The sequence below is a fragment of the Entelurus aequoreus genome, linkage group LG03, assembly GCF_033978785.1.
Source record: "Entelurus aequoreus isolate RoL-2023_Sb linkage group LG03, RoL_Eaeq_v1.1, whole genome shotgun sequence".
In the NCBI taxonomy this organism is placed as follows: Eukaryota; Metazoa; Chordata; class Actinopteri; order Syngnathiformes; family Syngnathidae; genus Entelurus; species Entelurus aequoreus.
The window spans coordinates 58,311,954-58,338,386 of record NC_084733.1 but is presented as its reverse complement, the minus strand read 5'-3'; the positions used below and the strand labels follow the sequence as shown (position 1 = coordinate 58,338,386).

Below are 26,433 nucleotides of genomic sequence, written 5' to 3'. Positions count from 1 at the left end.
ATTTTAGGTTGTCCTGAAGAATTTGGAGGTAAACCTCCTTTTTCATTGTCCCATTTAAAGCACCAGTTGCATTGGCAGCAAAACAGGCCCAGAGCATAATACTACCACCACCATGCTTGACGGTAGGCATGGTGTTTCTGTTATTTAAGGCCTCACCTTTTCTCCTCCAAACATATTGCTGGGTATTGTGGCCAAACAGCTAATTTTTTTTGTTTCATCTGACCACAGAACTTTCCTCCAGAAGGTCTTATCTTTGTCCATGTGATTTCAGATGAAACAAAAGTTGAATTGTTGGGTGTTCCAACAGGACAATGACCCCAAACACGCGTCAAAACTAAAAAAGGAACGGCTAAATCAGGCTAGAATTAAGGTTTTAGAATGGCCTTCCCAAAGTCCTGACTTAAATGTGTGGACAATACTGAAGAAACAAGTCCATGTCAGAAAAACAACAACGTTAGCAGAACTGCACCAATTGTGTCTAGAGGAGTGGTCAAAAATTAAACCAGAAGCTTGCCAGAAGCTTGTGGATGGCTGCCAAAAGCGCCTTATTGCAGTGAAACTTGCCAAGGAACATGTCACCCAATATTAACATTGCTGTATGTATACTTTTGACCCAGCAGATTTGGTCACATTTTCAGTAGACTCAAAATAAATTAATAAAAGAACCAAACTTCATGAATGTTTTTTGTGACCAACAAGTATGTGCTCCAATCACTCTATCACAAAAAAATAAGAGTTGTAGAAATGATTGGAAACTCAAGACAGTCATGACATTATGTTCTTTACAAGTGTATGTCAACTTTTGATCGCGACTGTATATAAGACCACCCACAAAACAATTGCATGTAATGTAGACCTCAAAGAAGTGTGTTTTCAAATGTTGAAAAAAACACATACCGTATTTTCCGGAATATATGGTGCACTTAAAGTCCTTTTTTTCCCCTCAAAACTCGACAGTGCGCCTTATAACCCGGTGCGCCCAATGTACGGAATAATTCTGGTTTTGCTTACCAACCTCAAAGCTATTTTATTTGGTACATGGTATAATGATAAGTGTGACCAGTAGATAGCAGTCAAACATAAGAGATATGTGTAGACTGCTCTATGATGGCAATATGACTCAAGTAAACAACACCAACATTGTATATGTTCCATTGAAAATATAGAACATTACACACGGCGCTCAAAAATCTATCAAAATGTTTTAGTACGACTTTAGTAAGCTATCAAGCCGCACTGCTTGATGTGCTTCGACATACGAGTATTATTAAGGTGTGTGTATAAGGTAAGACATAATATCTGGTGTTTTGTTTCTTACTTTCTGGTACCTGCTGATCTGTATTTGGGATCTGCATAAATCCTGAAACATTGCGTGCGTCCGCCTTTGTGGTCCGTGGGGCAGAAAACCTTGCCGACACATTTTCGATGTTGTTTCCGGATGAGGAGATGTAAACAGCCCCTTTAACTGACTATTTCCATTTCAGTTTAGCTATCATGGTCCAGACCCTCTTCACAAGTACCTGACCCTAATGGTGGATGATGGGATCCAGCCCCCAGTGGAGCTTGTCTGCAAAGACAGAAACATCATGGCCGCCACCTTCATACGCTTTCTACACAAAAACATAGGTTAGTTATTATGTTTAAACGCTAACTTGCTGCTTAGCTGGCTCTCCTAATAGTTATGTGTCAACAGGCGGCTCTGAGACGTTCCAGGACAAGGTAAACTTCTTTCAACGTGAGCTCAGGCACATCCACTCCAAGAGACCTCGCACCAAGACCTGCCTAAAAATCACCCGACACTCAATTCTTGATTCAGTGAGTAATTCCACATCCAGGAATAAACAAGATTGTTTCACCAATTCTTGATTCAGTGAGTAATTCCACATCCAGGAATAAACAATATTGTTTCACAAGCTCCTCTTGTTAATTTTGCCTGATCTCAGTCCCTCAAGGCAACACGGAACTTCTCTGTGTCAGATTGGAGTAAGAACTTTGAGGTGGTCTTTCAGGATGAGGAAGGTAGATTAAAACAGTTTACAGCATTTAATAGCCACATTATAAACTAGTCTACGGGACTCCATCCTAATGATGTTGTAACATTTGAATTTTTTTCTGCAGCTCTTGACTGGGGAGGTCCTCGCAGAGAATGGTTTGAGCTGATATGCAAGACACTCTTTGACACCTGCAGCCACTTATTCACTCGCTTCAGCGACAACAACCAGGGCCTGGTAAGTTGTTTGTCCATATTCTCCTAAACTTAACAAATAAATGAAATAACATAAGATTACTTGATGAAGATTTTGGGTTTATAGCATACTCGTTTATATCGAGGCCCTTCAGGATTGGCTGACTCCTACTGCAAGTAATTGTCAATATAAACTACACTAGCCATTGCACACATAAGGAAAGCATGGTTTTACATTGTTTCTTTGTGCATTTTTTTTTATTTATTTTTTCTTCATATGATATTTTATACTCTGAGTCCTAACTTTTAGAACCGCTTTGGTAATTTCTGTTGTATGTCTTGACTACAATGGCAATAAAGCTTTTTGTACACACATCTTTTCTTTAAACATAACAAAAAGTTTGTAGCTAAACAGCTATGAAAACATGTGTTCCTACGAAGTATCCGGCCGCCAAAAACGTCCTTCAATACTTACACTTCAGACCACACTTCCCATTTTTTTACCTAATTTTAAAAATGAGTCACGACGCATATACTTTTTAAAAAGAGATAAAAAGTACAACCTAGACTAATGAACAGTCTGGCCTTTAGCGTGGTCATCAGGCTAACTTTACCACTGTGCTTCTGTCTACTATGGCGCCACTTCCATCTTCCTCTAAAGCAGCTAATGGTGGTGCACGGACAGTTTTACTGCTTCGCAGGCTGTTGGGTTGTCCCGGCTAGCTTTGCGCAAAGGCATTTCTCCAAGCCATGTCTACATAATCCACACTTCTGATTTATAATCTTATATTAATTTGTGTTCACTTCGCTGCAGGTTTTGAGGCTGTATTATAACCGTGGCAAATTCCTTGAGCATAAAAACCACACTATGCGTTTTTGTGAACGCTCTGCTTGTGAGGAGTCATTTTGCGCTCATGCAGCCTATCTGTGTGCGTGTACAGCGTCTTTTTGCTCATACACGGACTCCGTTAGCGCTTGCGGTGTGTTTCGCTGTGTCTTTATGCGTGCATTGTTCCACCATATTGACACCTTGGGGTGGGTATTGACTACACGGTCTCTGCAACTCCCCACCTTTCTGATTCGTCACTCTAAAGGGGTCATATTATGATTTATTTTTCTACATTTAAAACACTTCTTTTTGGTTTATATCAGTGGTCCCCAACCACTGGTAAAAGGACTTCTACCGGTCCGTGACACATTTGCTACCAGGCCACACAGAAACACTAAATAATTTATAAAGACAGCATTTTCTCCGACTTAACGTTTGCCTGTCCCACTAGAACACACACACACACACACACACACACACACACACACACACACACACACACACACACACACACACACACACACACACACACACACACACACACACACACACACACACACACACACACACACACACACATAAGCTTGTTAATAGATCTTTAATAAAACTCCTGATTGGTTATATATGTTATATCGTTGTTACATGGGACAATGCACATTTAATTAACATATAAAATGTAAATGTGCCAGATGGTAGCCAAAGGCTATTTTCCATCTACAATCCTCCACAGGTTGATATTATATAGTATACACCATCAACATGCTCATTGCAAAAACACTAGCCCAAAACTCCCACTAATTCAGTGTTATGTTGAGTTGTATTTTCCATGCACCTTTTTTTGCTGTATTATCTGCCACACTGAAAGGCCAGTCCGTAAAAATAATGCGAACATTAAACCGGTCCTTGGTGCAAAAAAGGTTGGGGACCCCTGGTCTATATAACATGTACAGTAATGGTGGTTCTTTGGTCCAAATTGTGCATAGTTTTTAAACAGACCATCTTCAAGCAGTTTTCTGACTGTCTCTTTAGAATGTGAAAACAATGTAAAATTTAAAAATACTACTCAGTGGCCGAGTGTCCGCCCTGAGATCGGTAGGTTGTGAGTTAAAACCCCGGCCGAGTCATGCCAAAGACTATAAAAATGGGACCCATTACCTCCCTGCTTGGCACTCAGCATCAAGGGTTGGAATAGGGGGTTAAATCACCAAAAATTATTCCCGGGCACGGCCACCACTTCTCCCCTCACCTCCCAGGGGGGGAACAAGGGGATGGGTCAAATGCAGGGGACAAATTTCACCACACCTGGTGGTGAAATTTGTACAATTTGGTAAAAAAAAACACCCAAAAAAACAAAAACAATAAGAAACACAGAAGTTAAAAGTAATTGCAAGGAGTCCATCATTGCAGTCATTGGTGGGGGTCTGGGGTGGGGGTTATGCTCCTGAAGTCTGTTCACAGCTTTGGGGAAAAAGCAGAGTTTGAGAGTCTGTTCGTGCACATGCTTGGGGTTCTCAATATGCCTGAGGGAAAGGTGGTAATGAAGGGCTGCCCGTGGTGTGAGAGATCCTGCCTTATTTTTGTGGCCTTTGTGAGGAGACGGTCTCAGTGGATGTCGCACAGCTTTCAGAGTTTCCCCTACATGTAATTCATCGTGGCACAACGCCACGGAAACATAAATCCTGCCACACCTTTAAAATATTAGTTATTATTTTATTTTTTTACATGAAAACATTTTATTTTTACATGAAAACTAATTTAAAAAAAAGTATATTCTATTAATGGGTATACTGTATAGTCTATTAGTTACCTACTATTGGCCATAATAAGTTTGAAAAACATCTCAAATATCATTAAATGTTCCCCTCAGCTTGATTTTCAAAAATAAAAACGTCAGGAGCGCTACATGGAGTTGACACATGGAAAAAGTTAAGAGAAAAAGTTGAAGAGAAAATTATTTCAAGTTTTTAAGGCATTTCTACCCTCGTTTTCACATTACCACCAAGAATAATGTCTAACTTTATGCCGTGTGCGTCTTCTAACCTCCGTTTGGACATATGTGTGTGTAGCGTGTTCATGTTCTCTCGTGAGTGTGGGGTTTTCTCCAGGTACTCCGGCTTCCTCCCCACATGCCAAAATATGCATGTGTTACCTAACAACCTGTGTTACCTAACATTGTTAGCTTCATTGGAGACTGTAAATTGTCCATAGGTATGAATGTGAGCAGCAATTATTGTCTTTCCATGTACAGTAGGTACAGAAAGTATTCAGACCCCTTTAAATTTTCAGTCTTTGTTTCATTGCAGCCATTTGCCAAAGTCAAAAAAGTTCATTTTATTTCTCATTAATTTACACTCAACACCCCATATTTACAGAAAAAACAGAAATGTAGAAATTTCTGCTAATTTATTAAACAAGAAAAACTGCAATACCACATTGTCATTGGTATTCAGTCCCTTTGCTCTGATACTCATATTTAACTCACATGCTGTCCATACCTTCTGATCTTCTTTGAGATAGTTCTGCTCCTCCATTTGAGTCCAGCTGTGTTTAATTAAACTGATTGGACTTAATTAGGAAAGGCACACACACCTGTCTATATTAGCCTCACAGCTCACAGTGCATGTCAAAGCAAATGAGAATCATGAGGTCAAAGCAATGCCCAATAAGCTCAGACAGAATTAAAGAAGTTTGGCACGACCACAACTCTTGCTAGATCTGGCTGTCCAGCCAAACTGAGCAATCGTGGGAGAAGAGCCTTGGTGAGAAAGGTAAAGAAGAATCCAAAGATCCCTGTGGCTGAGCTCCAGAGATGCAGTAAAGAGACGGGAGAAAGTTCCACAAAGTCAACTATCACTGCAGCCCTCTACAAGTCGGGGCTTTATGGCATAGTGGCCCAACGGAAGTCTCTCCTCCGTGCAAGACATATGAAAGCCCGTATAGAGTTTGCCAAAAAACACATAAAGAACTCTCAAACTATGGGAAATAAGATTCTCTGGTCTGATGAGACCAATATTTAACTTTTTGACTTTAATTCTATGTGTGGCGAAAACCAGGCACTGAAACATGATGATGGTGATGGTAGCATCATGCTATAGGGGTGTTTTTCAGCTGTAAGGACAGGACAACTTGTTGCAATTAAAGGAAAAATGAATGCGGCCAAGTACAGAGATATCCTAGAAGAAAACCTCTTCCAGTGGCTTTGGAACAACTCTGATCATTGTTGACTGGCCTAGCCATCTCAATCTTTGACTGGCTGTCCACCAATGTTCACCATCCAACGTGGAACCCCAAATCCTAATGTGAAAAACTTGTTGCATCTTTCCCAAGAAGACTCATGGCTGTATTAACTCAAAATGGTGCTTCTACTCAACACTGAGCAAAGGGTCTCAATTCTTATGACCAGGTGTTATTTTAGTTTTTGTTTTTTAATACATTTACAAAAAAAATATCAAAAATCAGTTTTTTTCTGTTTTTCCCCCTCTACTTCCCTAGCCATGCCCCAACCACACATACATTTTGGAAGTGAACGAGGGCAGTGTGTCTTGCTACAAATGTGGGTATCGATCAATACCATGTAGCTACACGGTCAGTTTTGGCAATACCAATACTTTTACCAATTCATATTATTTTAAAATATTTATGGTCACTGATTGATTTTGCTTTTTTAATTTGTAATAATAATTCTTTAATTTAATTTAATTATGGTAAAACAACACTGGATGGCAGTGTAACAACATCAACCAAATATTTAAACTAACATATTTCATTATTCTCTTTTATTACATACAATTATTTTAGCAAAATAAACACACAGTAACTAAACAAAAGTAAACACTACCATCCACTACACAGTTAAATGCCTTTCTTTTTTGCTCTCAAAATCCCCCTATGTCCAGAAGCGTATTCCCTGAATTGTTAACATGAACAAAAACGACAGGAAAATTAAAAAAAATATCGATTTGATCACTCCAGTGTCAATCATATACTGTTTCTTCCCTTGGTATTGACACGACCAACAATGTTGGTGCTAGGAATTTTCAAAATGGGTTCCCAGGGACCCCATCAGGTCATGAAAATGGGACCCCGCAGTAAATTTTTGGGGTTCCATTTTTTTGTAACCGTTTTGAAAACAAATGATAAACTTATGCATTATCCTGTTATATCTTACATTCTATATTGTGTTTTGGAAAAATGTTGTCATAAACGTTACTTAATTCATTTAAAAAATAATACAAAAGAAAACACATTTTTATGCATATGTAAATTTATTCAGTTATAAACATTCATTCACTTTCTTCTTTCCTTCATGGATCTAAACTTTACCGCTGCCGGTAGTTTTTTCTATATTTGTATTTATTAAGTTGCACGGTGGGACAGGGGTTAGTGCATGTGCCTCACAATACGAAGGTCCTGAGTAGTCCGGAGTTCAATCCCGGGCTCGGGATCTTTCTGTGTGGAGTTTGCATGTTCTCCCCGTGACTGCGTGGGTTCCCTCCGGGTACTCCGGCTTCCTCCCACCTCCAAAAACATGCACCTGTGGATAGGTTGATTGGCAACACTAAATTGGCCCTAGTGTGTGAATGTGAGTATGAATGTTGTCTATCTGTGTTGACCCTGCGATGAGGTGGCGACTTTTCCAGGGTGTAAACCTCCTTCCGCCCGAATGCAGCTGAAATAGGCTCCAGCACCCCCCGCTACCCCAAAAAGGACAAGCGGTAGAAAATGGATGGATGGAAGTTGTAGGTGTATTTATTTCAGTATAAAAGTGTAAAAAGTTTTTTGCTTCGTTTATGAAATTATGATAATCGTGTGCCAGGGCATACATTCATTATTTATTTAACGCTTAAATCTCTAGAGTCTATAATCAACTTCAGATTTATCTGTCAATTGTAAGTTTTCATTTATTTTTTATGTTGTTTTTTTGTTAGTTTTCTGCCCTTTTTGTCAAAGAAAACTATGTTTTTTTATGGGAAACACACAAAATATGCAAAATCTTTCACAAAAAATATTTTTCAAAGTGGAATATTTGTAAGTAATCGGCGCCTTGGATAGGTCAATAATTCATAAAAACATTGATTTTGATTCAATATTATGTTTCGAGCAATGGCAGTTTTAATGAAAAAAACAGCTTTGTTTTATTAATCAACATTGCAACTTTTGTTATGTTTTTGTTTATTTTAATAGTATTTTTAGAATGTGTCTTGGGCCTTTAAAACATTAGCTGCGGGCCGCAAAATGGCCTCCGCGCCACACTTTTGACACCCCTGCTATAGATAATAAAAAATTAAATCTGATAAGTCTATCAATAAAAAGCAGAGCCTGGCGACGCATGCACATTTATCATAACGCACAGTCAGCATCTTCGCTTCAGTAAACAATGACGGGAATGACGTCACTATCAGCGATGTGAGCGTCATTTGCTAATTTGTCAGCCACTTCTCCAAGAGACTCCTTTTGAACACTCCTCGCACATTAACACTTCCAAAGGCCCAAATTTGCCCCGTTTGTTGACCTGCATATTATGTTTTTGGGGTGGAGGAGTCTGGTCGGGTGCTGGTTAGCTTGAAGCTAACAGCTAGCCTGTTTCCATCCTCGAACGATGTCGATCCAGCAGGAGATAAAAGTGAAGTTTCCATGGACTCACAAAGGCTAAACAACTAATTTACTGGAGAAATGGCACAGGATGAAGTTAAAAAGGTTGACTTTACACTCAGCTTAGTGTTTACCATGAAGTCTTTCTTTTGATAGCCCCTCGCGGTAAAGTTGTCCGAGTGCAAACTGAGGCAGTATTAGTGATTGATAAAACTTTCCGCGAATCAAAATTTACGACCAATAAAAACGCAATAAACGGGGACGGAAAATTGACCCAGCAAATATAAACAAAACAAAACACCGGCGGAAAGCGATAATCGATAAAAGAAACAAGCTAACCGGAGTCTTGAACCGAAGAAGGCAGGGTCGGTAAAAAAATAAAATAACGCGCGGACTACCAGAAATGCGTGTCCTTTTTTATTTCAATGTGTTAATAGACAAAAAAAGAGTGTTAACCCCAACACTGTACTAATAGATGGATCGAGCCCCTTAACATGTATGCTTGCTGCTTTGTGGTTTGTATAGTTGTATTATTCTCGTTTTATTCTCTCTCTGGACTCTAATTAAATTCACCCATTGTTCTAAATATATTAGACAAGATTGTCAGGATTGAGATTTTAAAACAAGCTCAAATAGAATGACATCTTCTGTAGTTTGCATGTAGAGCCCACAGACGTGTGGAGGATGCCACTGGAAATCTTTTAGATATGCTTTTAAAACATTAGGACAAAAATGGGACTCACGCCAGAATTTTTATTTTTTTCAACTTTTAACACGGTCCAGCCGCATATCCTGATTAACAGGTGGACTGAGCACTTTACTCAAACAAATAACTTGATGGGCTGGATCCTTAACTTTTTAACAAACAGAACCCAGAAAGTTAGGGTCAATCAGTACGTGTCCATGCACTAAATTAGTCCAATTTCTCAAATAGTTAAACTCTAAAAAGGCCTCCTACAACCCATGGAAACACCTTAATCCGATTGTGTTCGGTTTTTGAACACGCCTGGATTATGCGATTGGAAACCAGATCTCTTGAAGACGCGTGTGCGGCCAGAGAGGACCCCTCGTGTCACGCATGCGCCAGTCTCAACGCGCTGGATACAACCCTCATTGTACTAAAGAGGAGACTGCTTGTTTGCTTCACAAATTAAAAGAAAAACATTTTGAAATGCATCAATGGTAGAAAAAGGAAACAGATTTATTTAAGAAGGTAGCTAAGGAAATGTAAAATGCCGACTTAATTCAGACCTCCGAACGAAATATAAATGAGATGAAACATAATGAAGCAGGTGTGTTAAATGCGAATACTAAAGCGTACACGAACCTCGTCATGCCGCATTTGTGCAAGCCAACTGATTAACTTTCCGCACAACAGGCAAAATAGTCCCAAAACAATAGCAACCTTCCTCTGGAAATCAGTCGGGGCACGTAGCATCTTTTTCACCGACTTATAAAAACTTTCTTCGATGTTTCGAGACCAGCATGTAAATCTGCTTCATCAATTAATCGCCTCAGTGCTACACTGGAGCGTTTTTTTATGGTTGATGCTCAAGACTGCTGATATGTTAATATTGTGATGTCTTGCTGTCTTTTTTCTACAACCCTTGGAAAAAATAATGGAATCACCAGTCTTGAAGGATGCTCATTTAGTTGGTTGAATTTGTAGAAACAAAGCAGATAACAGACATGGGAACAAAACTAGTCATTTTAAATGTCAACTTTCTGGCCTTAAGAAACACTAAAATAATTCAAGAAAATAAATAATATTAGTCTGTAACAGTTTAATTTTTATAAAAAGCAGACTGATTATATTATGTAATCACTCAAGTCTGAGGTGAAAATTATGGAATCATGAAAAACAAACAAAAAAATACAACACGTCAATAGTACTTAAAATTGTGCTCCAACATTTTCTCTCATTGCTGTTGTCAGATCAGCTTTGCAGGTTGACGTATTGTCATGGACCATTTTCTTCAATTTCTATCACAGATTTTCAATTGGTTTGAGCGCATGTCTTTCTTCAAGAAAATCTGCAGTTTGTACACTTTGGCAAGATGCATTATAATTTCAAAAATTATGTCAACATCCCCAAACATCCTTTCGGTTGATGGAATAAAAAAACATGTGCATTTATTGAAGCTATAACGACAACCATCTCCCCAGTGCCATTGCCGGACATGCAGCTGCATATCATCAATGACTGGAAATTGGCATTATTTCTTCAGGCAGTCGTCTTCATAAATCTCATTGGAACGGCTCCAATCAAACGTTTAAGCATCATCACTTTTCCCAACGCAGATTTGAGAATCGTCACTGAATATGACTTTCATCCATCCATCCATCCATTTTCTACCGCTTGTCCCTTTTGGGGTTGCGGGGGGTGCTGGAGCCTATCTCAGCTGCATTGAGACGGAAGGCGGGGTACACCCTGGACAAGTCGCCACCTCATCGCAGGGCCAACACAGATAGACAGACAACATTCACACTCACATTCACACACTAGGGCCAATTTAGTGTTGCCAATCAACCTATCCCCAGGTGCATGTCTTTGGAGGTGGGAGGAAGCCGGAGTACCCGGAGGGAACCCACACAGTCACAGGGAGAACATGCAAACTCCACACAGAAAGATCCCGAGCCTGGATTGAACTCAGGATTACTCTGGACTTTCGTATTGTGAGGCACATGCACCGAGCTGCCCTACATTCATCCAGTCATAATAAATTATTTATTTTCCTTGGCCCATTGTAATTTAGTTTTTTTCTGTTTAGTTTTTAATGACTGCTTTCGCTGAGCTTTTCTGTTTTTAAACCCCATTTCCTTTAGGCAGTTTCTTCGGTCACAGACGGTGACTCCAGTTTCTGCCCATTTATTCTTTATTGGTTTTGCTGTGCATTTTCTTTTTTCATGACATATTGCTTAGAATGTTCTGTCTTGCTTAAAGACAGCTCAATGTTTTTATAGGAGAACTATATTTAATCAACCAAGAGGTGCTACACTCACCGTCCTGCTAACACTCTGCGTCCTCTTCTGCCTGCATTGCGTCCTCTTCTACCTGCATTGCTACCTGCTACTACACAAGTACAATGAAAGCTTTTACCTTCCAGCAGCTCGCAACTTATTCTGTACTCTTAACTTCTTAGATAGGGAGCATTACGAGTGCAGGAAACAAATGGGAGAGTGAACAAGGCTTTGAAAGTCCGGACTGCATTATTGCACTATGTAGCGATGATCCTTTTAGCAGGAGATGTCAAACTTAATCCCGACCTCAGGGCCCGGTGGCACAGCCCAAGGTGCTAAAACCATGATGCTAAAACCATCTCCATTGTGGCTCGGCTAGCACCGAAGCTACCACAACCAACAGCGGGCTGCGGACAAGTACTAGAGGTATTTCTACTTACAATCATCAGGCTAGCGCCAGAGCCAACCGAATGCGGGCCACGGATTCACACAGGAGCTATAACCATCAGCCACAGGCAACAAGCTAACGCTAAAGCTGACTTCCCCAGTAGCAGGCCACAGGTTAGCACCAGAGCTACAACCACACGCAACAGGATGCGGGCTAACACCCAAGCTGACTCCTTTGGCAGCGGGCCACGGGCTGGCGCCGGAGCAACAACTACCAACAGGGGACAACCAGGGGCTAGCGCCAGGGCTACAACTACCAGCAGCAGGCCATGAGCTATCGGCGGAGCTACAACCACCAGCAGCAAGCCACGAGCTATCGTCGGAGCTACAACCACTAAAAGCGGGCCATGAGCTACTGTTGTAGCTACAACCACCAGCAGCAGGCTATGAGCTATCGGCGGAGCTACAACCACCAGCAGCAAGCCACGAGCTATCGTCGGAGCTACAACCACTAAAAGCGGGCCATGAGCTACCGTTGTAGCTACAACCCCCAGCAGCAGGCCACGAGCTATCGCCACAGCTACAACCACCAGCAGGGGGCCACAAGCTATGGCCGGACCTACAACCACGAGCAGCAGGCCACGAGCTATCGCTGTAGCTACAACCACCAGCAGCGGGCTACGAGCTATCGCCGCAGCTACAACCAACAGCAGAGGGCCACGAGGTATTGCCGCAGCTACAACCACCAGCAGCAGGCCACAAGCTAACGCCGGAGCTACAACCACCAGCAGCGGGCCACAAGCTATCGCTGTCCCTACAACCACCAGCAACGGGCCCCGACCTATCGCCTCAGCTACAGCCACCAGCGGCGGGCCACTGGCTAGCGCCGGGTCTACTACCATCAGCAGCGAGCCAGGGGATAGCGCCCAGGTTACAACCACCAGCAGCACCAAAACTTAACCACTAAGGTAACAAATAGAGAATTGAAAACTAAGCTGTTATGTTCGGCAGGGAAGGAGACGTCACAGCAACAGGGGTAAAGCTCAACAGCTTTATTGAGCTTGATGATGCGGTGGAGTGTGTATGCTACTGTGTATGTTTGCAGGACTATGTGAAGTGTTCCAATGAATGTTTACCAGTGGTTGTTGTGAGTGCGTGTTGAATGAGAAGGCGACAAGTCCAGTAGGGCGAGGCAGGTAGGAGAATCCGTGATACAAGCAGGGGTCTGTGGGGCTGAGAGAAGCGTCAAGAGGTCAGAGTCCAAAGTGGGGGTCTAGGATCGAGGGAGGCAGTCAGAATCCAGAGGGGTCCAGGGAAGTGAGGCGCACAGCTCACTTCCAAGGCAACGGAGGGAATTCTGGGGAAACAAGGGAAGCGACAAGGACAGATGAGCACAAGGGCGGAAGGACACTTAAAGCGAGCAAATAAGGTGAGGAGCCAGAGACGAAAGCTTACTGCAAGAAGAGACTATTTTCCAGCGTTGGGTCTCTGGACACGCTGGCTTTTATGGGGAGTGGTGTCATCAGCTGCAGGTGTGTCGATTGATGATTGAGCACAGCTGTGCCGGCGCATGGCAGCAGAGCGTGTATGGGCGTGTCCTGCAGCGCGTGCTGACAGAAGAGCAGCTGACGTAACAGTGCCCCCCTCCTTATGCGAGGCTCCTGACGAGCTACGGGAAGCCTCAGGGTGAGCCCGGTAGAAATCCTCCAACAGTGAGGGGTCAGCAAGGTAGGAGGCCGGTACCCATGATCGGTCCTCTGGTCCATAGCCCTCCCAGTCTACCAAGTAAACTAGCTCCCTACCCTGCCGGCGGACCTTGAGGATCTCCTTGACTGGCCATACCGTGTCACCACTCTCGAGGATCCTAGGAGGAGGAGGGGTAGGGACAGGGAGTGAAAAGGGGCTTTCTGCTACTGGTTTGAGCTGTGAAACATGGAACACAGGGTGCCTCTTTAGAGAAGGCGGGAGAGACAGTCTTATGGAGGCAGGATTGACAATGGCCTCCATAGAATATGGCCCAACATAGCGAGGTGCCACTTTCCGGAAGGGTACCTGGAGATAGAGGTCCTTGGCACGTAACATCACCTGTTGTCCAGGTTGGTATGATGGTGCCGGGATGCGGCGCATCCTTTCGGAGGCTTTCAACAGTGCATCCCGGGCGGTCCTCCAAATCTTATGGCAGCGTTTGATGTGGGCTCGGGTGGACGGAACTGCTGCTTCGACCTCCTGTTGGGAGAACATAGGAGGCTGATAGCCCAGGGAACATTCAAAAGGAGATATGCAGGCGCATGGCAGCAAGTGCTTATAACGCTTATAACTATTCATAGTTATAAGCGTACTCGACCCAAGGCAAGTACTTGCTCCAGGAGGCGGGCTGGCGAGCGGCAATACAACGCAACATGGTCTCCACGCATTAGTTGGCCCTCTCCGCTTGCCCGTTGCTCTGGGGATGATACCCAGAGGTGAGACTGACCGTGGCCCCAATCCCCGTGCAAAACGACTGCCACACCCGGGAAGTGTACTGGGGACCACGATCCGAAACGATATCCACCGGGATACCATGTTGCTTGACAATGTGCAGTGCAAGGAGGTCAGCAGTCTCTGAGGAGGAGGGAAGCTTGGGGAGGGGAACAAAATTTGCAGCCTTCGAGAATCGATCGACAATGGTTTGGATAGTTGTGTTACCTCGTGAATCCCGTCACGAAGTCCAACGCGATGTGGGACCAGGGACGGCCGGGGACAGGTAGTGGGCACAGGAGGCCCGCCGAAGGTCTGTGGGAAGTTTTATTGCGGGAGCATGTGGTACAAGCGGCGATAAACTCTCGGGTGCCCGATGCCATAGACGGCCACCAGAACCGCCGTCGGATGAAGGATAGTGAGCGTTGAAACCCCGGATGGCAGGAGAAGATGCTGGAATGCCCCCAATCCAGCACCTTGGATCGGAACTCACAGGGAACAAACAGCTTGTTGGGCGGTCCGCCACCTGGTGCCGGGTTAGACCGCAGGGCAGTCTTTATCTGTTTCTCCACCTCCAAAGTGACCATGCCCACTATCCGGGCAGGAGGAAGGATGGGTTCCGCCGTAGGCGAGCAGGTGGGCTCCTCCGAGAACTGCCGGGAGAGGGCGTCGGCCTTTGTGTTACGGGAGCCTGGCCTAAACGAGAGTGTATAGTCAAAACGGCTGAAAAAATTGGCCCAGCGAGCCTGACGGTCGTTAAACCTCCTGGCGGACCGAATGTGGAGCAGGTTGCGATGGTCCGTCAAGACCTGAAACTGGTGTTTCGTTCCCTCCAACCAGTGTCTCCACTCCGCCAAGGCCTCATGAACCGCTAGTAGCTCTCTGTTACCGGCATCGTAATTCCGTTCAGCCGGAGAGAGGCGCCTGGAAAAGAATGCACAAGGGTGTACAAGGTTGTCCGTACGGGAGCGTTGGGAGAGCACTGCTCCAATCCCAGAATCCGACGCGTCCGCCTCCACGATGAAGGAGTTGTCCATGTCGGGATGGACGAAGACGGGGGGAGAGACAAAACTCCTATTCAGTCTTCTAAAGGCCTCACTGGCCTCTCTGGTCCACTGAAAAGGAATACTGGTAGAAGTGAGTGTGTGGAGAGGTGCAGCTACCTTGCTGAAATCCCTGATGAAACGTCGGTAAAATCCGGCAAATCCCAGGAACCGTCTTAGTTCCGTACGGGTAGTGGGTTGGGGCCACTCCAGTACCGCCTCGATCTTCTTAGGGTCCGCTCTTATGTGGCCCTTCTCAACAACAAAGCCCAAGAATCCCACTGAAGGTGCATGGAACTCACACTTTTCTGCTTTGACGAACAACCGGTTCTCCAGCAGGCGTTGGACGACCAGGCGGACATGTCGTTGGAGGTTCTGGGAAAAAATCAAAATGTCATCAAGGTACACGACAACGAAATGGTCCAACATGTCCCGTAAAACGTCATTGACGAGGGCCTGGAAAACAGCCGTTACGTTAGTAAGGCCGAATTGCATCACCCTGTACTCGGAGTGTCCGAGATGGGTGTTGAAGGCCGTCTTCCATTCATCACCCTCTTTGATTCGCACCAAGTGTTCGGCATTTCGGAGATCAAGCTTGGTGAAAATAGTGGCAGGAGTGAGGGGCTCAAAAGAGGAGCTCAGCAGATGTAGGGGATATTTGTTCTTGATAGTAATGCAGTTTAATTGTCTGTAGTCAATGCAAGGCCTCAAGGAACCGTCCTTCTTTCCCATGAAGAAGAAGCCTTGCTGCCACCGGGCACTTGGAGGGGGTGATGATACCCGAGGCGAGGGATTCTGTGATGTAGTCCTTCATGGCCTTTTTCTCCGGGAGAGACAGATTGTAAAGTCTGCTGGAGGGAAGGACAGCGTTCGGAATCAGGTTGATGGCGCAGTCATAAGGTCTATGCTGGGGAAGAGACAGCGCACGTACCTTGTCAAATACTGCTGAAAGGTCATGATAAGCAGCGGGAACACAGGAGAGATCAGTTGGAGGTGAGTTGGGCTTGACCCTGCAGGCTGGGGGAACTGCTGACTTTAGGCAGTTAGCGTGGCAGGCGGTGTTCCATGCGAGGACCTTGCCCGTGGACCAGGATATATGAGGGTCGTGCTGTCGTAGCCAAGATCGCCCGAGGACAAGCGGGGCGACAGGAGCGTCGAGCACCCAGAGGCTGATGGTCTCGGTGTGATACCCCAAGAGGGTCAGAGATAGGGGTTCGGTGCGGTGCTTGATGGGCCCGAGGGGATGTCCGTCCAGAGCTTGTGCCGGCAGGAAAGTCTCCAGTGGAATGAGGGTTATTCCTGCTTGGCGAGCAAACTTGTGATCAATAAAGCTTTCGTCTGGTCCGGAATCCAGGTAGGCCCCCACGGTCAGAGTCCTAGAGCTCCATGACAGGGATGCAGGAAAGAGAATGCCCGGGTCTCTCTTGATTTGGGGAACAGTTGTGTGGCTCACCAGGAACCCCCTTGCTGGCGAGCCTGGTCTTTTGGCCTTGTCGGGCAGCTCCGGATTGGGTGACCAGCCATTCCGCAGTAGAGGCAGGGACGCTGCCTGAATCTCCTATCCCTCTATGCCGCCTCCAGGCGTGACCTGCCCAGCTGCATGGGTTCCACAGGCCGGCATGAACGGAGGTGTAGGCCGAAACACAGAGGCGTGGTCGGCAAGTCGAAACTTGCGTTTCGGAGGTGAGCTAGCTGGAAAGCCTGCGCTCTCTCTGCTGCTCGTTCACTGAGTCTTTGGTCAAATAAGAGAGCCAGGTCGATGAGGGCTCGACACGAGGTAGGTCGGTCCCTCAGCAAACCATCCTTGATTTCGTCGCTCAGTCCTCTCCTGAATGCACTCTGGAGCGCCTTGTCTCCCCACTCGCTGTCGGCCGCCAGAGTGCGGAACTCGAGGGTGTAGGCCGCAACCGAGCGGGAACCCTGTCGGATGGAGTGCAGTCGTGAAGCAGCATCCCCCCGTCCACGGGGTGATCGAACACAGCCGGAACTCCGCTCGAAAAGCAGCATAGTTGGTGCTCAGCCCCAAAGTCTTGTCTACTGCTGCGGTGGCCCACTTGAGGGCCTGTCCAGAGAGCAGCGAAAACATGAATGCAATCTTAGCTCCGTCAGAAGCATGGCGAGATGGTTGGTGCTTAAAAATGAGTTCACACTGAACCAAAAAACCCAGACAAAGTTCAAAGTCCCCCTCAAAGAGACTGATATCTTGGGTTCCCGGGCGTAGGAGGGGCTCCAGGCGGTGGTGGCTGCCGGCGCACTGGAACTCGGCACAGGCGGAGGAGCAAGGTTTGGACTAAGGTTGTCCAGTCTAGCCAGCAGGCTAGCGAAGGCGACATCAAGCTTGTTCTCCAGGTTCGAAAAACGAGACTGGTGTTCCTGGAGCACAGCGTGCATTGACGAGAGGTCCAGAGCCGTGGGGGGTAGGGAAAGGGACGCGGACTTGGGTCTGCTTGTGCCGTCTGGTTCCGACATGGCTGGAACGTACTGTTATGTTCGGCGGGGAAGGAGACGACACAGCAACAGGGGTAAAGCTCAACAGCTTTATTGAGCTTGATAATGCGGTGGAGTGTGTATGCTACTGTGTATGTTTGCAGGACTATGTGAAGCGTTACAATGAATATTTACCAGTGGTTGTTGTAAGTGCGTGTTGAATGAGAAGGCGACAAGTCCAGTAGGGCAAGGCAGGTAGGAAAATCCGTGATACAAGCAGGGGTCCGTGGGGCTGAGAGAAGCGTCAAGAGGTCAGAGTCCAAAGTGGGGGTCGAGGATCGAGGGAGGCAGTCAGAATCCAGAGGGGTCCAGGGAAGTGAGGCGCACAGCTCACTTCCAAGGCGACGGAGGGAATTCTGGGGAAACAAGGGAAGCGACAAGGACAAATGAGCACAAGGGCGGAAGGACACTTAGAGCTGGCAAACAAGGTGAGGAGCCAGAGACGAAAGCTTACTGCAAGGAGAGACTACGTTCCAGCGTTGGGTCTCTGGACACGCTGGCTTTTATGGGGAGTGGTGTCATCAGCAGCAGGTGTGTCGATTGATGATTGCGCACAGCTGTGCCGGTGCATTGCAGCAGAAGCAGAGCGTGTATGGGCGTGTCCTGCGGCGCATGCTGACGAAAGAGCAGCTGACTGTGCACGCGCCGTAACATAAGCTGCTACTAACAATCATGCAAAAATGATCTGGGACTCTTTTGCTAAACCAAAGGGGATTTTTGGTGTACACATCAATATCCGAAGCCTTCTATCTAACAGAACAACTGGAAAAACTATTGCACAATTAAAATCTCGATTATTTAGGACTTTCAGAGCAAAAATAACCCAGCAGTTGTTTTTAAAAAAGACCAACCTAATAAAAAGGAGGTGGTGTGTTAATACATGTTAAAAAGAAAATCCAATGCAAGCAGATCAATCAGAATCAGAATCAGAAATACTTTATTAATCCCTGAGGGGAAATTAAAATGTTCAGCACAATCCCATTCAAGATCAGACAAACATTACAGGGAGACAGAACAGGATCGCTGACGGGTCTCTCAACTTCCGGAACCCCTTACAAAAAAGGTGAGATACAGGTAAACAATGGGGGGGGGGGGGGGTGAGAAAAAATTAAATCGGTCTAAGCCTGGGCCCTTGGAGAGAGGGGGTCCAGACTGAGGCCAAGGGATAAAACAACTCATAGCCATAGCACACATCCCTCTTACATGTGTGTAAGAGGGAAACATCAAAGAAAACAAAGGACATTAAAGACATTAAAAGAGCTGAGCTGATACAAACAGCCACTTCTACATACAGTTATGAATAAAAAGTAAAAGAAACATATACACTGTGGTGGCCTCTGCGGTGTTCCATGCCATCGTCTGCTGGGGTGGAGGGAGCATGGCCAGAGACAGGAGCAGACCCAACAAAGCAACCAAGAGAGCTCTCTACTCTCGGCCGCCCACTAACTCGGCCAGTGTCCAGTCCGCATGGATGAGCGAGGATGCGTCTAAGGCAGACCTGGGCATTCTGCGGCCCGCGGGCCACATCCGGCCCTTTGTGCGTCCCTGTCCGGCCCGCGTGAGGCCAATCATAAATTACAAAATACATTTTAAAAAGTATCTATCTCGAGTGTGCAATACAACGGTGCTGCTTTTGTTTTGAAAAGCGTTATTTGTATTACTTCCGTGTGGACATATGCTCGTGCGCGATTGTGAGTGATTGTGAACAGCGGCAATCACAAATTACAAAATAAATTAAAAAAAAACATCTATGTCGTGCGTGCCATACAACTGTGCTGCTTTTATTTTGAAAAGTGTTATTTATGGACGTATGTCCGGGTGTAACCTGTGAGTGAAGGTGCACAGCGACAAGTGATGCACCTAAAAAAAGACGCTAAAAAATGAAAAGTTGATGACGAATGACGTGTTTCCAACAAGACATGGACTGCCAAGTATTTCTTAACAGAAATTAAAGGTAAAGCCGTGTGCTTAATTTGTGGTACACATGTTGCTGTGTTTAAAGAATATAGTGTAACGACCTGCTGAAGTTGATGTTGTGTTCTTGAGTTGCGGAAATGAAGAGTGAGGATAGACGTGCGTGTGGAAGGAACGAGATAAGTTGAGCTGTGTTAGTATAGGTTGCTCAATAAAAGTTTAAAAACAGTGTCAGACTTGGTGTGCACTTCTTCTGGACGCTACAATTGGTGTCAGAAGTAAAACTTTGCGCATACTGCCGCTGCTTGTGTGAGCATACTGCGCTGCTTGTGTGCTCAGCCTGCTACGTCATCGGGAGGTACGTGCCACGATGTTTCCTGGCGACTTTGTCAAGATTGAACGGGAGGGGAAGGACACTTAAAGGGAAACTTCGGTTTTTTTCAACCTGGGCCCTGTTTTCATAATTTTTTCTGTATATGTGAGTGCTGGATAAAACATTTTTTGAGGTCGCGCCAGTATTGAGCAGGGCAGGCAGCCTCCAGCCCAGCTAACGCTCGTACACAGGGCAAATGGCTCTCGTCAAAATTCGGCCTATAAACATGCATTTTTTTCACACTGACAGGCTCAGATAGTTACAATGAGTGTCCGACAACATACTAGAAAGGAGAAATTAACGTATGTCTCTACCTTTAGCTGGAGATCGCTGTATGTTGTGAGCTGTGTCCAAATCTCACCACGCTACAAATCTCGTTCCGAAATCTCGCGATAACTCGCGACAAAACACCGGTGGAAAAACAGTTACCTGACTGAGGTGAAGAGAGATGACTGAAGTGATTTTCTGTTGGATTACCGAAGACTGTTATTTTAGTTTTATAGAAAAGTTTGTTTGTTTGTCTGTCATGGCTGAATTTTTGCCTGATGTGGACGATTTGATTTGTCGCGAGTTATCGCGAGATTTCGGAACGAGATTTGTAGCGTGGTGAGATTTGGACACAGCTCACAACATACAGCGATCTCCAGCTAAAGGTAGAGACATACGTTAATTTCTCCTTTCTAGTATGTTGTCGGACACTCATTGTAACTATCTGAGCCTGTCAGTGTGAAAAAAATGCATGTTTATAGGCCGAATTTTGACGAGAGCCATTTGCCCTGTGTACGAGCGTTAGCTGGGCTGGAGGCTGCCTGCCCTGCTCAATACTGGCGCGACCTCAAAAAATGTTTTATCCAGCACTCACATATACAGAAAAAATTATGAAAACAGGGCCCAGGTTGAAAAAAACCGAAGTTTCCCTTTAAAGGCCTACTGAAACCCACTACTACCGACCACGCAGTCTGATAGTTTATATATCAATGATGAAATCTTAACCATATAACACATGCCAATACGGCCGGGTTAACTTATAAATTGACATTTTAAATTTGCCGCTAAACTTCCGGTTCGAAACGCCTCTGAGGATGACGTATGCGTGTGACGTAGCCCGGCGAACACGGGTATGCCTTCCACATTGAAGCCAATACGAAAAAGCTCTGTTTTCATTTCATAATTCCACAGTATTCTGGACATCTGTGTTCGTGAATCTGTTTCAATCATGTTCATTGCATTATGAAGAAGGAAGCTGAGCAAGCAAAGAAGAAAGTTGTCGGTGCGAAATGGACGTATTTTTCGAACGTAGTCAGCCACAACAGTACACAGCCGGCGCTTCTTTGTTTACATTCCCGAAAGATGCAGTCAAGATGGAAGAACTCGGATAACAGAGACTCTAACCAGGAGGACATTTGACTTGGATACACAGACGCCTGTAGAGAACTGGGACAACACAGACTCTTACCAGGATTACTTTGATTTGGATGACAAAGACGCAGACGTGCTACTGTGAGTATGCAGCTTTGGCTTTTTTTTGCGTATGTACGTAACTTTTTTAAAATATATAAGCTTTATGAACCTTGGGTTAGGTGAACGGTCTTTTGGGCTGAGTGATTGTGTGTGTTGATCATGTGTTTGAATTGTATTGGCGTGTTCTATGGAGCTAGGAGCTAGCAGAGGAGCTAGCATAACACGTACCGTACCGTACGTGCGCGTCACGTAAGTAACTTTTTAAAAATATATAAGCTTTATGAACCTTGGGTTAGGTGAACGGTCTTTTGGGCTGAGTGATTGTGTGTGTTGATCAGGTGTTTGAATTGTATTGGCGTGTTCTATGGAGCTAGGAGCTAGCAGAGGAGCTAGGAGCTAGCATAACAAACACGCAGGTGTTATCATGCAGGATTAATTTGTGGCATATTAAATATAAGCCTGGTTGTGTTGTGGCTAATAGAGTATATATATGTCTTGTGTTTATTTACTGTTGTAGTCATTCCCAGCTGAATATCAGGTACCGTGAGTATGCAGCCTTGGCTGCTAAACATTCGATAACTTGACCGTATGTGCGCGTCACGTACGTAACTTTTTAAAAATATATAAGCTTTATGAACCTTGGGTTAGGTAAACGGTCTTTTGGGCTGAGTGATTGTGTGTGTTGATCAGGTGTTTGAATTGTATTGGCGTGTTCTATGGAGCTAGGAGCTAGCAGAGGAGCTAGGAGCTAGCATAACAAACACGCAGGTGTTTTTATGCAGGATTAATTTGTGGCATATTAAATATAAGCCTGGTTGTGTTGTGGCTAATAGAGTATATATATGTCTTGTGTTTATTTACTGTTGTAGTCATTCCCAGCTGAATATCAGGTCACCCCCGGCTCTCACAGCATCTTCCCTATCTGAATAGCTTCAACTCCCCACTAGTCCTTCACTTGCACTTTACTCATCCACAAATCTTTCATCCTCGCTCAAATTAATGGGGAAATTGTCGCTTTCTCGGTCCGAATCTCTCTCACTTCATGCGGCCATCATTGTAAACAATAGGGAACTTTGCGTATATGTTCAACTGACTACGTCACGCTACTTCCGGTAGGTGCAAGCCTTTTTTTTTATCAGATACCAAAAGTTGCAATCTTTATCGTCGTTGTTCTATACTAAATCCTTTCAGCAAAAATATGGCAATATCGCGAAATGATCAAGTATGACACATAGAATAGATCTGCTATCCCCGTTTAAATTAAAAAAAATCATTTCAGTAGGCCTTTAAGGTGCCAACAGCGACTGCAGATGTCTGTGTGAATCCCGGACGTGAGGAGCTCGTCGCAAAGAGAGAGAGAGAGAGAGGGAGGAAGGAGAGAGGCAGCGTCTACAGGTGCAGCGCACGCTGCTTGGCATGGGGGAATTCCGCCCTCAATGAAGACTCCCAGTTTTGATGGCAAGGCGAACTGGGAGGCATTTCATCCCACTTCTGACACCAATTGTAGCGTCCAGAAGAAGTGCACACCAAGTCTGACGCTCTTTTTAAACGTTTATTGAGCAACCTATACTAACACAGCTCAACTTATCTTGTTCTTTCCACAATTCTATCCTCACTCCTCATTTCCGCAACAGCAACTCTTCCTCCTTCTTCGCCAATCACCTTACAGGCGTGCTACGTTCATAACAGAGGATGCAGGATAAAGTGACAGAAAATTACATTTTTGCATTACATCAGGAAACCATCAAAAGCCATCTGCTTTTGTATAAAGATAAGTTAGGTTAAATGAAAATATTATTATTATTATTTATCTTACGGTATATCAAAAATAATTTGAGCAAAATTTAATTGAAATATTGTCGGTGTGGCCCTCCAGCAGTGCTCGGGTTGCTCATGCAGCCCCCGGTAAAAATTAATTGCCCACCCCTGGTCTATGAAGACTGAGGTGTCTGATACCTGCTCATTCAGCCAAGACACTGTGAAGCTTGTCCGTCCCGGCGCTCAGCGCTAGCTCCGCAGCCCTGTCTCTTCATCCGCATCTCCTCCAGTCTCTCCAAATGGACTCTGGTGTGGCAGAGACCCAGCAGCTGGTCTCCATGGCCAAAAGGCTCCCGGGAGGCAGATCCAGAGTCCACAAAAAAGCACAGCAGAAGTCACGAAAGTGCCACCCCTTGTCACACAGTCCCAAAGGGTCCCGAACCAAAAGGCAAAAAAATTAATATATATATATACATATATATATATATATATATATATATATATATATATATATATATATATATATATATATATATACATATATATATATATATATATATACATATATATATATATGTATATATATATATATATATATATATATATATATATATATATATATATATATATATATATATATACATATATATATATACATATATAGATATAATAACACATGAAAACAAGAGGGGAACACAAAAGGATGACACAAGAGCACAGAGCTCCTGACAACAGCAGCCACTCTTCCCCAGAATAGTTTGGAATGTGGAGGAGTAACAATTTGCCTATCTCCTGAAATTTATTTTAATGTTGTTTTATATAGGCCACCTAATGAGAAGGACGTATTTTATGACATGTTGAAAGATGTACTTAAAGCCTGCAGTAACAAGGAAACTATTTTGATGGATGATTTTAACCTAAATTGGTTTGATTAAGCACGTTCCAATAAGCTAAAGCATTTAGCCGAACAGTTTAACCTAACCCAAATGATAAAGGATCCCACCAGAATAACTAGCTCCGCTAAACCCCTGCTGGACTTGTTATTTACAAATAAATCAGATCGTGTTAACAAAACTTATAATTTAATAACCGGTTTATCCGACCATAATCTAACACTGGTCTCAAGCAAACTCTTTAGACGCGTTATAGAAACCAAAATAGAGAAAAAGCCTACATATCGTTTATCCTGAGGCGGGACATGGCGCTTTCAGACACTGAAATAAAAACAAGTGTTAATAATAATTTGCTTTGTCGCCAGGACTGAGGAGGGTTGTAGTGCTCTAAGAATAAATGACAAAACTTTGCCGCACAGTTCCTGTACCACAGGGGTACCTCAAGGGTCTATTCTGGAGCCACTGCTCTTCAGTTTGTACATCAATGACCTACCTTCCATCTGTGAGGATGTGGAGATCCTAATATATGCTGACGACACAGTTTTCTTTACTCATGGTTCCGATGCAAATCTGGTTGCAGCCAAGCTATCCGAGACAATGACCAAAGCAACAGAGTGGCTGAACGAGTCCTGCCTACCCTGAACACAGATAAAACTGTGACAATGTATTTTTCAAACAAACCAAATCAAAGTGTCTATGTGAATAGTTACATGATCAATAATGTTGGGGAAGTTAAATACCTAGGTGTGATACTGGATGATCCTACACTAAATTTTAAAAATCCTGTCAAAAAAGAATGTCATGCTCTGAAATATAACATAACTTCCAGCACATCAGGAGGTTTTTATCATTGGAAGCAGCAAAATCGTTTTTCAATGCAATGATATCACATACATAACTGTATGTCATAATGGTCTCAAGCCAAACAGACCGTTTTAAATTCTCTCAGATCATTACGTAATCAAACACGGAAAATCCATTGTAACATACTTGAAAAATACAGTATACTTAGCTTTGAAAACTTGATCAGGTACTCTAATATCCGCCTGGTACGTACGAGCCTAAATGATGCTGCTCCTCCCGAAAAAAATATACAGACCCTTTCTAAAAAATGTGAATATCCTAGAAAAGTGTATTTATTTCCATAATTCAATTCAAAAGGTTAAACTTCCATAGATTATAGATTCAAGGCCCACAACTTAAATGATTTCAAGTCTGTAGTTGTTTATTTGTACATAATTTGGGCTTTCAGCTCATAAAACCCACAAAAACAGGATTTCAAACAATTTTAATACAATGAAGAAATCACCATTTACTTCTCTACCAGATTCATGAATCTTCTCTGTTTGATAATCCGCAGGAGCCAACGGTCAGCTCTTCTGCTGGTGCATCCTCCCCTGCCACATTTTGCCCTTCCACTAGACTTTTTCTGCAGGCGAGCTACTTTTCAATTGATCAAGTCGCGGGGATCTGCCTCATTCATATATATAATTTATATTTACTTATTTATGAAATATAGGTTTTTGTTAACAAGTTAAAGGTGTTTAATAATAATGCAAGCATGTTTAACACATATAGTTAATATTGTTAATAAATTAAAGGTGTTTAATGATAATGCAAGAATGTTTAATACATATACCGTATTTCCTTGAATAGCCGCAGGGGCGCTAATTAATTTAAAACCTCCTGTCACTCCGGCGCTTACCAGAAGCCTGCGGGATGGCCAAGCATGCGCTAATTATTTTAAAACCTCTTCTCACTCCGGCGCTTACCTTATCATGAAAAGCACATTTAATTAAAAAAAACTATTATTGTCTTACCTTTAGGTATAAATGAGTCCATGCCAGCTCCTTTTGAAGAAAAGCATCGATATAGAAGTCTTCCTTATCTTTCTTCAGTTTTAAAAGTCTCTCTGTCTCGATGGAGATCTTCCTTTTAAGTATTACCTCCTGCTTCGTTTGAAAGTCCAGTTTAGAAAACTGTTTTATTTTAGATATGTAATCCTCCGTGGTAAAAGTCCAAGCAAACAATGGCTGCGCACTCTTGCTGCCGGTTGTCTTCTTCTGCTGCACGGGTCTTCTGCAGTACCAGCA

General features: G+C 44.0%; 1 protein-coding gene across 3 annotated transcripts in view; it reads left to right on the top strand.

Annotated features, from left to right (window-relative positions):
• arel1 (apoptosis resistant E3 ubiquitin protein ligase 1) overlaps window positions 1-26,433 on the top strand; it is an 82,481-nt gene that overhangs the window by 41,420 nt on the left and 14,628 nt on the right. For all 3 annotated transcript variants that reach the window (XM_062042290.1, XM_062042291.1, XM_062042292.1), the window contains exons 12-15: window positions 1,485-1,626; window positions 1,694-1,815; window positions 1,944-2,019; window positions 2,119-2,228. In XM_062042290.1, the coding sequence (XP_061898274.1) occupies window positions 1,485-1,626; window positions 1,694-1,815; window positions 1,944-2,019; window positions 2,119-2,228 (450 nt within the window). The remainder of the gene's footprint in view (window positions 1-1,484; window positions 1,627-1,693; window positions 1,816-1,943; window positions 2,020-2,118; window positions 2,229-26,433) is intronic.